At 43.2% G+C, this 16,864-nt stretch overlaps 1 protein-coding gene across 1 annotated transcript; it reads right to left on the bottom strand.

Moving 5' to 3' along the window:
* Positions 1–11,660: 11,660 nt before the first annotated feature.
* LOC140421274 (heat shock transcription factor, Y-linked-like) lies at positions 11,661–16,423 on the bottom strand. The gene is made up of 2 exons (XM_072505862.1): positions 15,654–16,423; positions 11,661–12,538 (listed from the first exon to the last, which is right to left on the bottom strand). The coding sequence occupies exons 1-2, from the start codon at positions 16,212–16,214 to the stop codon at positions 11,750–11,752; spliced, it is 1,350 nt and encodes a 449-aa protein (XP_072361963.1). The 5' UTR covers positions 16,215–16,423; the 3' UTR covers positions 11,661–11,749.
* Positions 16,424–16,864: the final 441 nt, after the last annotated feature.

The following is a 16,864-nucleotide window of genomic DNA, read 5'->3' as shown; positions in this document are numbered from 1 at the left end:
AAGAAAAGCATGGGAAGGTTGATGTGGTAAAGCAGGATAAGCCAGTGGGGTTTGTTAAAGTGGTAAAGGAAAGCCCAATTGAAGCGAAGGTGGTGCAAAAGAATGTACAGCCTTATCAAGAGATAGCAGATCTCTTTAAAGAATTTACTTGTGTGGGTAAAGTTTACTCATGTGTACTAGGAGGTGTAGGTAAGGAAATCAAAGTTTTAAGAGATAAGGGAGCTAGTCAATCTTTGATGGTAAGAGATGAGGAGTTATGTAGTTTGGGAGGAATATTGTCAAACAAGATGGTAATATGTGGAATTCAGGGTGAGAGGAGCAGTGTTCCGTTATATAAGGTGAGGTTGGAGAGTCCAGTGAAGAGTGGTGAAGTGGTAGTAGGAATAATAGAGAAATTATCTTGTTCAGGAATACAGTTTATCTTGGGTAATGATAAAGCTGGATCGCAGGTGGGAGTGATGCCTACTGTGGTTGATAAGCCAGTGGAAAATGAAACTGAATTGTTGAAGGACGAATATCTTGGGATTTTTCCTGATTGTCTAGTAACAAGGTCGCAAAGTCACAGGTTAAGACAAGAGGAGAAATGAAAGAGTGAAGATGAAGTTGAAGTTCAATTATCAGAAACGATTTTTGATCAGATGGTTGAAAATGAACAAGAACAGGTGGAGGATGAGGCGGATATTTTTAGTTCAGCAAAGTTGGGAGAGTAACAACAGAAAGATATAGAAATAAAACGGATGTATCAGAAAGCATTCACGGAAGAGGAATCTGACTGTATACCAGAATGTTATTACTTAAAAATGTTGTCTGAATGAGAAAATTGAGACTTTTACATATGCAGGCAGATGAAAAGTGGGCAGAAGTTCATCAAGTGGTATTGCCGGTAGGGTATAGAAAGGAGGTGTTGCAAGTAGCACATGAGGTACCAGTGGGAGGTCATTTGGGAGTAAGGAAAACTCAAGCTAAAATACAAAAACATTTTTATTGGCCTGGACTAAATAAAGATGTAGTTAAAATTTTGACGATCGTCTCACATATGTCAAGTGATAGGGAAACCTCGAGCAGTGATAATACCAGTGTACTTAATACCCATTCCAGCATTTGAGGAACCTTTTACAATTATTTGATTGCGTAGGACCGCTTCCTAAAATGAAAAGTAGGAATCAATATCTTTTGACTCTAATGGGTTTCCAGAGGGCATTCCATTATGCAATATTACAGCTAAAATGATTGTGGAGGAGTTACTTAAATTTTTTACTAGATATGGACTACCCACAGAAATACAATCGGATCATGGATCATGGAGAAATGTCTTCAGCCAGAGTGGTGGGTCTGTGGAATTCATTGCCACAGAGGGCGGTGGAGGCCGGGACGTTGAGTGTCTTTAAGACAGAAGTTGATAAATTCTTGATTTCTCGAGGAATTAAGGGCTATGGAGCGAGAGCGGGTAAATGGAGTTGAAATCAGCCATGATTGAATGGTGGAGTGGACTCGATGGGCCGAATGGCCTTACTTCCGCTCCTATGTCTTATGGTCTTATGGATCAAATTTTACCTCTCGGTTATTCAAAAAGGTTATGGATAGTTTAGGAGTAAAACAATTTAAATCAACCGCGTACCATCCAGAATCACAGACAGCATTAGAAAGGTGGCATCAAACGTTAAAGACAATGTTGAGGACTTATTGTCAAGATTATCCAGAGGATTGGAATAAAGGAATTCTATTTGTACTGTTTGCAATTAGGGATGCACCTAATGAGTCAACCAAATTCAATCCTTTTGAACTAATATTTGGTCATGAGGTAAGAGGACCACTTAAAACTGATTAAGGAGAAATTGGTGAGTGAGCAGTCTGACTCTACATTATTGGATTACGTGTCAAATTTTAGGGAATGGCTAAATAGAGCAGGTGAATTGGCTAGACAACATTTAAAAGTTGCACAGCATGTGATGAAACAGGAAGCGGGCAAGAAAGCAAAAGTGGAGATAAAGGTTTAGTATTGTTATCAGTGGTAGGTGACCATTTAAAAGCAAGGTTTTGTGGACTTTATCAGATTGAAAAGAAATTGGGTGAGGTGAATTATATGGTAAGAACGCCAGATAGAAGGAAAACTAACCGAGTGTGTTAGGTGAATATGCTTAAAAGGTATTTTGAAAGGTAAGGAGAGAAAAAGGAGGAGGTCTTAGTGATTCTAACTCAAAGTGAAGAACCAAATCCAGATGACTCTGTATTTGACATTCCTCAAATTAAATTGGATAACAAGGATGTTCTTAAAAATTGGGATAAATTATTGAGTTACCTTCCAGAGGGAAAACGAACTGACCTGAAAGAGTTATTAACATCATACGGGCAGGTTTGTGGAAATAAGTTGGGAAGTACTAAAATGATCATACATGATGTAGGTGTGGGAAATGCTGTTCCAATTAAACAACATCCATATAGACTTATCCCTCTAAAATTGGCTCAAAAGAAAGTTGAAAGTATGCTTGAAAATGGCATAATTGAAGTGGGTTGCAGCGAGTGGAGTTCACCCATAGTGATAGTGCCGAAACCGGACGGTACCCAATGATTGTGTGTGGACTATAGAAAGGTTAATGCAGTTACAAGAATGGATTCTTATCCGATCCCACGGTTGGTGGACTGCATTGAGAAGGTGGGACAATCAGCTTTTATCTCCAAACTGGATTTACTGAAAGGTTACTGGCAGGTAACCTTTATCCAAAAGGGTGAAGGAAACTTCAGCTTTTGTGACTCCAAATGGTATATTCAAAGTTATGCCATTTGGTATGAAAAACGCCCCAGCCACATTTCAACGGTTAACTAACAAAGTCATTTCAGGATTACCCAATTTTGCGGTGTACATAGACGATCTGATGATTTTTAGTCAGAAATGGAAAGAACATTTGAAGCTTCTGATGGAGCTATCAGATCGACTTCAGGAGACGGGTTTGGTGGTAAACCTAGCCAAAATTGAGTTTGGAAAAGCCCAAGTCACGTTCCTTGGCCATACAATTGGACACGAGGGGCGGAATTCTCCCCCCCCCCCCCCCCCCACGCTGGGTGGGAGAATCGTCGGGTCGCCGCGCGAGTCCCGCCACCCCGCCCCGACATTCGCACGCAATTCTCCCACCCCCCCCAAACCAGCGCCGCGAGAATCACACCTGGCCGCTCGGAGAATCGCCGCTCGCCGTTTGCAAAAGGTGAGCAGCAATTCTCTGGCCCGGGTGGGCTGAGCGGCCGCCACAACACGACAGGTTCCCCCGGTGCCGGCCACACCTGGTCGCTGCCGGCAGGAACTGCGCGGGAACGCTGGGGGGGGGGTTCCTGCACTGGGGGGGGGGGGCCTCCCATACGGGGGCCCGCGATTGGTGCCCACCGATCGGCATGCCTCTCTAAAGGAGGACCTCCTTTCCTCCGCCGCTCCGCAAGACCCATCTGCCACTTCCTTGCACGGCGGCCTCGGGGAGGACGGCAACCGCGCATGTGCGAGTGACGTCATTGACGTGGCACCGCTTTTTGCGCGGCGCCAAGGCCCAGCACGCGTAAAATACGCGATGCCGCTCCTAGACCCCCGGGGGCGGGAGAATAGGGGGCTAGGAGCGGGCTCCGACGCCAGAGTGAAACACTACGGTTTTCACTCCGGCGTCGGGACTTTGTCTCCATTTCAGAGAATCGTGCCCGGGGTGTGAAAACAAAAGTTATTGGGAAGTTCCCAATACCCTTGACACGAAGGGAAATGATGAAATTCCTTGGCATGAGTGGTTTTTACCGTAAATTTGTGTCGAGTTTTAGCAGCGTGGTTGCTCCACTGATCGACTTGCTGAAGAAGTGTAGCAAATTTCAGTGGACAGCGGAGTATCAACAGGCATTTGATGGCCTGAAGGCTGTGTTAACCACTGCTCTTGTGTTGACCACCCCAAATTACACAAAACCGACCATTCAAGGTGACTATCGATGCGAGTGATGTGGGCGTAGGTGTTGTGCTCTTGGAAGACAACGACAAAGAATAGTGCGCCCTATTGGGTATTTTTCCAAAAAATTAAATGATCACCAGAGGAAGTATTCAATAATTGAAAAGGAAACTTCGCGCTTGGAGCTGGCGTTGCAACATTTTAACATTTATGTCACCGGCAATTCGTCTGACACTATTATATATTCTGATCATAATCCATTGATGTTTTGGGAGAAATTCAAGAATAAAAATGCCAGACTGTTTCGAAGGAGTTTATTATTACAGCCATTGAATTTAAAACTTATACATGTGGCAGGACAAGAAAACGTAATAGCCAATGCTTTGTCAGGAATGTGGTGAAGTGAAGCAGGTTCGATGTTGGAAGACAAAGAACTAAAATGGACTGTATTATTGTACATGTTTGCCTGTTTTGATGTTTTAAAATGTATGTATGTTTATTGTCAAGAGTTAGAATGTAGCCCAGTCCATCACGCAAACCAGCCTCCCATCCATTGATTCTATCTATAATTCCCGCTGCCTCAGAAAGGCAGCCAGCAGAATTAAGGACCCCACGCACCCCGGACATACTCTCTTCCACCTTCTTCCATCAGGAAAAAAGGCACCAACGTTTGAGATCACGTACCAACCGACTCAAGAACAGTTTCTTCCCTGCTGCCATCAGACTTTTGAATGGACCTACCTTGTATTAAGTTAATATTTTCTCTACACCTTGCTATGACTGTAACATTATATTCTGCAGTCTCTCCTTCCTTCCCTATGTACGGTATGCATTGTTTGTACAGCTTGCAAGAAACAATACTTTTCACTGTATACTAATACATGTGACAATAATAAATCAAATCAAATCAAATAGAAATGGGCAAATGAAAAGGTGAAAAATGAAACCATCTTCGAAGGTGATTTGTTTTTTTTCTTGGGGGAGGTGTCATGTGAGTGTCCCTTTAAGAAAGGTTTAGTCTCTTATCATGTGACTTGTAGCACATTGGGCTGTGGCTGCGAGGTGAGAGGGGGTTTCAGTTTCAGTTTGACTGCTTTGGACTGTAGAAGGAAAAAGAAGTGTCTTCCCTGTTTTCATTTTAAAAGCTGTTCCAGTAAAAAGCCCATTGGTTGTGGCTAACTTCCTTGGTAACTTTAAAGATATAGTTGCTTTCCAGAAGGAGTTTGAATCTGCTGGTTGAAACTGGATCAGAATTTCAGGAAAAGGACCAGTCCCTTTCAAATGAGAATACAGTGTGCTGGGCAACCCCTTGAAAAGGGGTTTTGGTTTCATTGGATCTTGTTATTGAATTAGAACAGCTAAGGGGAAATTCATTAAGTGTATAGATTACTGTAGCTGTGTGGTGCCTTTATGTTTGTAATTGATAAGAATTCTTGCTGTGTATATATATATATATATATATATATATTATATATATGTTAACTGCATTCTTAGAATAAACCTTGTTTTGATTAAAGTGCCTTGGAAGTCTAATGAATCACATCTGCAGGGAAGGCTTTTGTGTTCATCCTAGCCAAATTCAGCAAAAAGATTGTAGGAATGGTGAACTTCATAATACACTTAGGAGTTTCTAAGTCCTGGCCCATAACACCATCCATTCCCACCCACTCAAACCAGTGATTTTCACAGAACGGCGTTAACACCAACACCCGCCCAACCTAAAGTGCCTCCTCAACTGGTTCCAGATCTTCACCGTGGACTGCACCACCGGGCTCCCTGAGTACCTGCTCGGCACCATTGGCAACACTGCTGTCACCATAGCCCTTAAGCTGGACCCCTTACAGGATTCCTCCTCCATCCTAACCCATTCTACCCCTCTCCTTTCCACCATCGCCTCACCTTCTCCACGTTCCTCCAGGTTTGCTGCCCAATAGTAATGAAGCAGGTTCAGCAGCGCCAACCCTCCCTACTGCCTCTGCCTCTGTAACAGGGTCCTTCCAACCCTTGGCACCTTCCCCGCCCATACAAAGTCCAAAATAATTGTGTCCATTCCGAAAGAAGGCCTTCAGTATAAAGATCAGGAGTGCCTGGAAAATAAACAGGAACCTCAGCAGAATGTTCATTTTCACCACTTCTTGAGATCCTCCCTAGCCTCCTCCACCAACTTTGTTAAATTCCATTTATGAACCATCGCCCATTCCCTCGGCACCTGAATCCCCAAGTATCTGAACCTGTCTCTAGCCACCTTAAATAGCATTCTCCCTAAATAGGCTCGCCGTCCCAACTCATTCATTCACCGAGAACACTTTGCTTTTCCCTACATTCAACCTATACCCCGAGGGAAGTCGTTGTTGTACAATACACAATGAAACAATCTATTGTAAGCCATTTTTTGTTCTATCTGTGTGTCTTTTAATATTTACTAAAACTGTTTATCTGATGTTCTCTTCAATATTGTGACACTTAGCTTTGTAACTATGTGCGATAATGAACTCCATTTTCTAATAAGCCTATTCATAAAATCAATGTGCGCAATTTTGCTGGTCTGTAAGCGGCCGGCGCAAATCCCATATGGTCGCTAAATCTCGCGAGAGGGCCATGACGGGACTTGCGCGAACAAAATCTCAGTTTGAGATCTCCGCTGCCCCTCGCCGGCGACACGATCAGGTTCACACCCAGAAAAGGACTGAACTTGATTTGCATGAATTTAAATCAACTTAAATGTCTTTAAAAGGTTTTACACCTTAGCGTCCAGCCCCGTGAAACGTCCCCACCCAACAGCATGACGTCACTCCGGCGAGAATCACTGCTGGCAGAACACGACTGGGGGTGTAACCCTCCTCCATTGGGGGGAGAGGGGGAGCTTCCCTTATGTGTGGTGTGGAGGGAGAGAAGGGAAGATTGCCCTCTGATACGTCTGTGGTGGGGAGGGGGGTCAACCCAAAGCTTGTAGGGAGAGGGGTCCTCCACGGCCATAGGGGGTTGGAGGGACCATAAGACCGTAAGACGCAGGAGCAGGAGAAGGCCATTCGGTCCATCATTCAATGAAATCACGGCCGATCCAATATAATCCTCAACTCCACTTTCCCGCTTTATCCCCCAAACCCTTGATTCCATTACTGTTTCAAAATCCGTCCGTCTCAGCCTTGAATATACTTAACAATTCAGCCTTTACAGCTCTCCGCGGTAAATAGTTCCACATTGTGAGTGAGTTTTGTGAGGGCCACGAAGAATCGAGCACAAGTTTGTAGAATTGAAAGAAATAACTTTATTTACAATTATATATATATATATACAACACAGCAGTACTCCCTTACTGTTCACTCCTCTCTATGCTGGTTCCACACTGGCCAGTTCTATTTATGCAGGTGACTGCTAATGATTTCTCCGCCCCCCTGTAGAATCCCCCCCCTCCCACCCTCATTGGGGAAGCTCATACTCACTAAGGATTGTGGGATGGCCATTAGTCCCCAGCCAGTAGTAAAGAGGCAGGTTATAACAGTGAGTTTGATAGTTGGCACACAATAGTGAAATAATCTTCTAATTATATACTAGAGAAACATAAAGAATGCTACATAATTTGTGACTTATTTTGAAAATGACTTCATTTACATCCGGTTATTTATGTCAAAGTTGTCTTAACCCAACAAATTGGTCTGCAGCAATGATTGCTCATCATCTATTGTCAAATTCCCTTAACATCCCAGCAGGCTAATGATTAAACATTGAAAGACATTGAAATATCACAATGAAGCTACCATACCATCAGGACAATTGCTGTGATGTAATTAAGACTGCAAAAGATAAACTATTAATACACACATTTCTATGATAGTATGTTATAGTATAAAATGCCATAAGATGCTATAAAACCATCTACATTCTCAATAATATAACAGTCATGGATAAAATGAAATTGCCTTACCAGAATTGTACTGGGACAAACTAGTTCCTTTGTAGAAATGCTCTAATTAGCTGCAAAATAAACACTTGTTACTTAAAGGGAAACCTGTTTAAAGGAGAAGGAAAAAATACATTCACAAAATTGAGGTTACCTATGAATTCAGAGTGCCGGTCAGGTAGTGTGTAGTACAATCTCCTTCGATTCCGGAACATGGGATCTGGTTTTGAATCCAACCCAGAGCTGTGGGATGGCATTTTCCCCTCTCCCTCCTGGCCGCATAGGTCCAATGTGAAGTTAATCTGACATTTCTCAACCTACTTTCTTGGTATTCTTATGCTCAGAACAAAAAAACAGCTCACAATTTGGCAGTCTCGCCCAATTCAGGTTAACACGGATGATAAATGGAGGAAATGGAAAAATTCAGACCAAAGTAAATTGAAGAGTTCCACCACAGCTCGTGAATCACGGGAACAGAACCTCATGGCATCACTTTGATGGTGTCTTCGATGCAAAATTGCTGTGCATAAATTGCCTTTAATCAATGATTTTTAATCATAAAGCACATAACAAGATTGAGTGAAGACATTGGTGAACACACTACTCATCAATTTGGTAACATTTATTATTAGGCATTTCAGGTGAAAGGGTAGAAGCAATGTGAAGGCTTGGTAGAAGCAATGTGAAGGCTACTGCTAAAACAGAAATGACATTTTACCACGCATGTCCAGCAGTGAAGAATTTATAACACATTATTCAAGAGAGAGAAATAGAAATGACAAGGAATTCTAAGCATCTTTTCGTGTTGGACGTGCATTACAACAGGCACTGTAAGAAATCATAGGGGCACACTGTTAACTACACTGGGAGGCACAATTTCAGTCAATACATGAAGATTTTGAGGTGATGGTCTTTTCTTATAAATGGGACCAGGTTCCGTGTTCCATTGTGTACTCTGTTCATATAACTGTCTTAACAGCTTAGACACAAAACAAATTATTTAATTTATTAAAATTCATGATAAGAACAAATAGGCATTTACAATGTAGTCAACTAACTCACAGTACATGTCAAAGAAAGGGTGAGGTAGAGATTGGAAAAGACAGTCATCTTTGAGTTACTCTTATAGAGCCTCTTAGCAGCTGCTCGAGACAAGTGTTGCCTATGAGCTTTGATGAATTCACCTTCCAATGCTCAGAAAGTGTTTGGCCTGAGAAGACCAAAGTAAAACAAGAACAAATTCAAGTTGCAATGATCTAAAATTAAAATTGACATCAAGTTGCTTTGTGAAAGCAGGGGAAAATGACATTAAATCAGTTACTGTCACATAATAAAAAAACATATCGATGATGGAACATGTCCAATTTTGTCAAGCTGCTAACATTTATCATAATCTACATGTGCAGTATAAAAGTTCCACACCGTACTCAACAAGAATTGAAATAGCAACTGAGCATTCATATTTCATATGTTTTTAAATATCCAGCAAAATCATTTAATAACAAAAACAGGACTGTTGTCAAACATTTTCAAAAAGAAAACCAAATCATGATTTTTCACATACTTTTGATACAATACATTATCTCTCTCTTCTGTATTGCAAGTACATATAACCTGATAAACCTGATCACGTATATAATACTTAAATTCACTTGTGACAACACATTCAGGGGAAGGTGTAACAGGTTGTAACAAGTGTTGTGAATGACTAAAGGAAGATGGAAAGACAGATGGCAGTCACAGTTCAATATAGAAAAATGCACCATACTGCACATTGGAAACAAGAATAAGAGAAGGAAGTGCACATTAAATGCTAAGACCTTAATTGGAATGAGGAGCTAAGGGACTTTGATGTGTAAATACACAAGACATTAAAGGTGGCAACTTTGACAGACATGACCATTAGAAAGACAAACAAAATCCTTGATTTTACTCAGCCGGAGGCAGAGAACACAAAAGCAAGCACAATGTTGTATTTGTACAAGCTGTCAGCTTAGGCTTCAGTTGGAGAATTGTTTTGTGCACCATAATGTAAGAAGCAGTCGGAAAAAGTATGAGAAAAGCTGTAGCGTTGATCTATTAGGATGTTGCCAGAAATAGGTGTTTTTTAATCCACTGACAACCTTTTGAGGGATGACTGATGAACATCAAGACCATTGAGGTTATTGTAGGGTAAGTGTAATAACGAATTGCTTGCACCGCTTGCTGGGATAGTTGGAAAGAAGGCTCAAAGTTAAGATAATCGCAAAGGGATTATTAGCAAAGAGATTTTATTTGCAGAGTGACAATGTGGAATTCTCCGTCACAAGTCGTTATTGAAGTAGAGGCTAGAAATCCTTTTTCTACAATAAAAGGAATGAGGTGGTTGGTTGAAAGAGATTTGAAGATAATAAGGAGCAGAAAAGTGGGATTAAATTATGGGACTCTTGGAGAAAAACACCAAAGCCAGATTGATGGACCAAAGAGCTTGTTCTATGAAGTTTGAGTGATTGTATGAATTCGCAGAGACCTACCTAAGCTTGAAACAAATTACTACATTTTATAAATCATTTCAGCTCCAATGACTTTTTTTGTGTGGATGGTGTTTGATATAAATTCCTACCCTCTGAAAATTATTTCACCTCAAACGCAAATTCCTTCATTTGACAGTGTAATTTAACAAAGAGTAGTTGAGCAAGGAAGGGATCAAGAGGGGAGGAACTCTGCACCAGCCTTTTGGGGTACCCCTTGCGTTGGGCCACCATGTAAAAGACTAGCTAATTCTTCACAACTACCATTCTAGATCCAAGAGAGTTGCAACCACTTCCTAAAGCTTGGCATAAAACTGTTCCTCAGAGTCTTGTAACCGAGTTTTATTTTAGTAAAACATTCCAACTAATTCCATGTGTTCTTCTTGGTCCAGAGCCTGCAGTGCAACTAGTTTCTGCAGGGAAACTATATGAAGTGTCTCCTCATAGGAGCAGTTGTAGCACTCAGATGTGGTCAGCAACATTAGCTCGCACCATATGTCCAAATGGAGGATGGCTGAAGTCCCGTTCAGACTGTGAAAGGGATCAAAGATGTCCAAAATTGGACAATCTGTAAACAAGATGAAGGTAATGCATAGGTGCTCTGTTAGCAGATGTCTAGCATGTTGAATAAGGTCCACTCAGGGGACCTGTTTTGGGAAACCTGTAACAAGAATTCCCCACTCTGACAGTCAATGCAACATCAGCCTCCCGAAAACTGGACTGGGGAATCTGAATGTGACAGAATAATGTCAGTGACTTTAGCTACTCCTCTCCTTTAAACATTTAGGAATGGAATTGGCAATTGGGAAGAACTAAATTCTTTTAGGATTGTTGGGGGTTAGGTAATGTTCTAAAGGCCTTTATTTAAACAACAACTGAAATGGTGAGTGGGTTTTACTTTATTAATTTGAACGTAGATGCAACTGTTAAATCACTACAGCTTTTTCTTTCTTAGTATTTTATTTTTTTCTTTGTCTTACAGCTTGCGGACCCTTCCAGAGGGGCAACAGGTTGCAACAGATATACAAATCAGGAATACAGTTTTTAACAACATTTTAATGTGCATAAAAAATAAACCAAAGTTGTAGGTTATATTTCAGTCTAAGCTCAGCCTAGTACCATGTCATTTTTAATAATTAAACAGTAATGTTTCTTTACAGTTACCATATTTCCATTTCACGATGCACCCATTTTGGTAGGAAAATAGTTAATGATTTTTTTTATGGAAAGCACCAACAATTAAAGGAACTTCTCCAAAGTCAGACAAGGAAAGTAAAAAACAGAGTGACAGCAAAGGAATAGAACAGGGGGAAAAAATCACAGGCAAATACACCAATGTTGATAAGAACATTTGTTCAGGAGTTTATTTTAACATGTTCTTTAGATATCATTTCTGAGTAAGATGTCTTCATCACTTTAAATTACTCTTATCTGTGTGGCCCTGTCATATAATCACTGTTTCTGGGGCCACTCCTTGTGGACGATCCACTGCCTCCTTGACAGTTGCAGTTGGGGCAGTGGTGATGGTGTGGAGGAGGCCGGTGATGGTGCACGGAAGACCCCGATGACATGGAAATAGCAGATGCAGCCGCCATCATGGGCATGGAGAACCACGGATTGCAAAATGGCAACAAGCTAGCCAGGTGTGCTTGGGCAGCGGCCGCAGCAAGGTCAGGGTACATGCCTTGGAAACCCGGCATCCCCATCATAGGTCCAAAACCAGCAGCCATAGGGGGCATGAGGTGGTACACTGAGGTAGCTGACGTGGTGCTGCTGGTCTCCACAGCATGATTACCAGCTCGGATCAGGCCGCCATGTTGTGACGGATGAAACTGAGTCATTTGGTTTACTTTAGTGCTTTGCTCTGTAGCTATATGGTCGGCTGGTCTCACTGCGAGGGCAGGGGGAGCCGGATTGCCAGAGCCATTTGTGTTCCCAGTATTGGTGGCTCGTTGATTGCTGAGATTATTTTCAAACGCAAATTTTTGCTCATTTTCCCTCGTAGGTGACACTAAGTTGTTCTGCTGCACAGCTAAGGTCTGTATGAGCTGTCGCGGGCCGCCTTGTGTCCCCCCACTGACAGGGAAGTCACTATTGGAATCCCCTTCTGTGCAGTTAAGATTAGGAATCGCACTTTTGATCCCAACTCTTCGCTTCATTCTGGGCAGCAGGTGAGGGTAATCTCTTCTGAAATTCAGGTTATGGTAAAACTGAAACTGAAATGAAAATACCATCATTTTATTAATCACTGAATGAATATAACTGACTTAACCTTTTCAAACCTGAATGCTTTTGGACGTACTGTAACTGGGGAATTTTGGCACCACAGATCTTTGCCTTGGTTGTAAGGGAGTTAAAAGAGCTGTCACCACTTTGATCAATTTTTGAACACCCGTTATATGGTGGGTTTCCAACTCTGGTTGGACATAGTCCTGGAGGTGTGATCACTTGATATCCTGCCTACAACCATTCTACTATTGGTCACCCTGACAGGTCCATCCTCATTACACATCACCTCCCCCCCACCAATTGGAATGCAAATAGACTTCTCATTATCTGATTGGATGATTGACTGTCAGTCAAGCTGCCCATGTCTAGTATTTTTGGAACTAATATTTCTCGAGTGTTCAAAGAAACATTTTAAAAACACAATTATTTTTAATGTGCATGTATTCTTTCTCCCAGGCTGCTCACAGGAGTGTCCTGAAGATTAGACTTTCATTCCTGGAGACCACAGAGCAATCCTGAAGGTTTGGCAACCCTAGTAATAGTCATTGTGGAAACCAAGCCTCTGTACATTTTTCAGCCAGGTTTAGAAATGATTTACTACGCTTTCCTTAAGCAGTCTGCAAAATATTTCACTAAAACAAGATTCCTGCCATTTACTTTTTAAAGTTTCAATAAATGTGATCGATTTCAAATTTGGGCTTGTCATATTTATCATCCTCCTCACCCTGTCATTTTTATACAACATCAATTGGGCAGCTTTCTCTGATCATTTATTTTGGGAAGTGAATAACATTGGTGAAGCAGTACTTAATGCCCTGAAGACATTAACTGTCAATAACATAGTGGAGGGGGACTGGAAATCTGATTTAGGCCAGACCAAGGGAATTAAGTAGATTTGTGAGCCAGTTGGGTTGTTTTAAACAATCCAGCAACTTTCAACTACATCTGTACATAATGAGGAAACTAACTTTGAGTGAAAGGCTGAAACAAACAATTCTTAAGCAATATAAATACTTTGGAACGTATTATTGTTGCTGGCATTTGCTTCCGGGTGAGCACAAGAAAACGCAGAACAATGTTCCAGCAATTCACAATGGTTTTCCCCAGTCCTTTCATGCCCACAGCAGATCCGGAACCAAAAACACAAGGGAAAACATTGAAGCAGATTGGGCAAATCTGGCCATGATTGTGGAGCGCTGAATGTTTTGTCAAACAAATCCGTTGCAATGTTGGATCAAAATAAGCCTATACTGCATTTGTCTGATGCATGTGGTAACATCAATTGGATACAGCTGAAAGAATTATTTAGACAACTAGGTGGATCTCCCTTGGCATTGCCCACTGCAAGTCTGAACAAAGCAAATTCCCCTCGGGGTGCTCTAGTGTTGCTAAGGATCTGAAGCATAGTATGCTTCATCGAACAGTCAAATTATAAAGCTCACAGAATGATGATGCTCAGATAAGGAGTGCCTAATGTACATAACAGCTTTTATATGGGCTATCGATATGTTTGCCTCATTTGTTATGCTACTCTGCAATACACTGTCTCCAACATTTCTAAGCATAGTATCTATCTTCAGTTTTTCTTTTGATTGTTTTCCCCCTCTGATTTCTGACAGTAGTGATTTACAGTTAGGTGCAATTCAGTAGGGGACCTTCGTGACCTCACCCGACAGTATTCATTCTTCACGTGTGAGTCTAGACAGTGAGCATTAGTGGATTATGTGGTCATGGGGCATACCACCCAATATCAATACACACACAAGGACCCAGTTTGAACCCAAAATTTGTTTTTGTCATTAATGCCAGCCACCACATGATCGAAAGCAAAGTTACAGCAGACACAAGGGATTGAACCTTAATTTCCCTTCGTTTTCTGGCATTACAACATGTATTTACAGACTCAGTCAACAGACAGCACATATGTATTCCTGGTTTTTAAGTGATTACAAATGTATTTGATGTGCAATTTATAGGCTATAGAGATCTTTCCTGTAGGTGTGTCCATCTTTACAATTCCATGAGTGAATAAAATGCATTGGATGAATTTATTCAACATTCTATCTGCTGCACACGACTCGGACAGATGTTGCACAGGCTTGAATCCCCAACACATGTTCTCCGTGTCTCGTGCCTGTTAATTGCAGAGGACCAGCCTCCAATTCATTCTGACATCACAGACAACACAATTAACATAGCAACAGGGAATGAGCTATTATGGCATCATCGCCTTAGCAACCATATCTCTTGCAGGTCAGCCCAGTGAGAATATACAGAGGATGCAGCTCAGGGAGGGTGTGCTGCTGCACTGCATTTATTCCAGGAGTGACTCCAACCTGGTCATAATCTATGAGCATTGTGATGGCCAAGGTTATAAGTTGAATAAGTCAGCACCTGGCTTTTATTCCAAATGTATGCCATGAAAGACTTCAATTACCCTTTATGGATTTTGAGCACTTTGTAAGGGGAATGTGGTTGGTCGGAATGTAGACTGGATGCTCAATGCAAGGAGAACATGCTGGGAACCAGTTCTTTCAGTATGGTGCTGTCACCTGGGGCTGTTGCTCTGATCACACTTAACAGGCCATTTTTAATAATCATTGGAAAATGCATAACTTCCTTATAGATCTATACATCTGCTATGTTGCACACTACTATATCCTTTGCTATACAACTAAATAGCTTACTCAGGTGATGCACTAGAAACAGACTTTTTACCAAAGTTTTGGCATATGCTCAAATCAGTTGACAGGGAAGGGAGGGGAGGTTGTTAAATGCAATCCTTTTTGTTTGGATGGGTTATCAGAAGGGGGGGGGGGCGTGCAGGACAACATAGCCACAATCCAAATAAGCAGTTTCAGAAAATGTTGAGAAACTTGGGGCCACAGAGAGCCGCGGAACTTGTCGAATAAACTTACCCTTCCTTCTGTGTCTCAATGAACGGCGATGTTTGAGAACAGAAGGTAGACAGGTTTTGTGGTGGGGTGGGAAGGGGGGGGGGGGGGGGTTTGGAAGGGAGGAGGAGGGGAATGGATGGGGTCCATTGCAATATTAGCCACAACAATCGTCTCGTTACTCTATACTTGTGCTTTTAGATTCTACCTTGGTCATTGAAACTGCTCCTTTTTCTTCAGCAATGAATTCAGAAAGAGAGGCAGATCGTTGAAAATCTTGGCGGATTTTGCTAAAACCGTACAGATTCAGCTGCCGAATGAAACTTTTCATGCAGTCAGTTTCAAAAATCCTAGAGGGACCGCGGCGCTCCAGCACCTCTTTCTTAAAGGACTCCTCATCTATAACTACACAGTTTCCACCATCGTCCCACCGGATGGACGCAAACTGATCGCTCTCAACGATTTTCCAGAGTTTTTTCGGGAAGGTAAGTGACATAAGGTCAGTGTCACCTACCTCCTCGTAGTAGACCAGCCGGGGTCTTTTGAAAACCGACTCCTCAGTCAGGGCTTGGAGGGCATTCTCTTCCAATATTGTCCTCAACTCCGAGTCCCCGGCTGCCGTCTGGTCGCAGGCCGCGGGCCGCTGGGGCTTGCTGTCCTCCGGGGGCTTGGCGCCCGTGCAGCCCGGCTCCTCCCCCGCGGCGGCGGTGCAGTCGCCCTCGGTGTCGCTGTCCTTCTCCACTTTGATGGCTTTCTGGAGGGCGGACATCACTGTCCGGGGGGGGGGGGGGGGGCAGGGGAAAGGGAGGGGGGGGAGAGAGAGGGGGCGAGCGGACGGGCTAGCTGGAGGTCTTTCCCCTTTTGGCGCCAAGTTCGGGTGACCAGGGGCAGCGATGCCGGCCGACTTTGCTGTCCACAGGAGCAGGCGGCTGGGCGGAATAAAGTTGGGGGGCGCGCGGGCTGAGGGCTGACGGTGAGGAGTTCCAGACCGTCACAAACCACCGCCGCCAACGCGCCCGCCGCCCTCACAATGGAGCTGACCACAATCCACAGGCCGTCACAATGGGAGACCTTCACCCTCCCAACCTCACCTCACCCCACCATCCCCTCATCCCCCAACCTCACCCCCCCCAACCTCACCTCACCACCCCCTCATCCCCCAACCTCACCTCACCATCCCCTCATCCCCCAACCTCACCCCCCCAACCTCACCTCACCACCCCCTCATCCCCCAACCTCACCCCCCCAACCTCACCTCACCACCCCTTCACCCCCCCAACCTCACCTCACCACCCCTTCACCCCCCCAACCTCACCCCACCATCCCCTCATCCCCCCAACCTCACCTCACCATCCCCTCATCCCCCAACCTCACCTCACCCCACCATCCCCTCAACCCCCAACCTCACCTCACCACCCC

The sequence above is a fragment of the Scyliorhinus torazame genome, chromosome 5 (assembly GCF_047496885.1).
Source record: "Scyliorhinus torazame isolate Kashiwa2021f chromosome 5, sScyTor2.1, whole genome shotgun sequence".
Taxonomy (NCBI): Eukaryota; Metazoa; Chordata; class Chondrichthyes; order Carcharhiniformes; family Scyliorhinidae; genus Scyliorhinus; species Scyliorhinus torazame.
Note: the sequence above shows the minus strand (reverse complement) of the source record. Positions and strands in the feature narration are given on the sequence as shown.

Coding starts and splice junctions, on each gene's coding strand:
- LOC140421274 (XM_072505862.1), bottom strand. CDS start 16,214: ATGTCCGCCCTCCAGAAAGCCATCAAAGTGGAGAAGGACAGCGACACC. Junction 12,539..15,653: donor GAGCAGTTTCAATGACCAAG/GTAGAATCTAAA, acceptor TTTTCATTTCAG/TTTCAGTTTTACCATAACCT.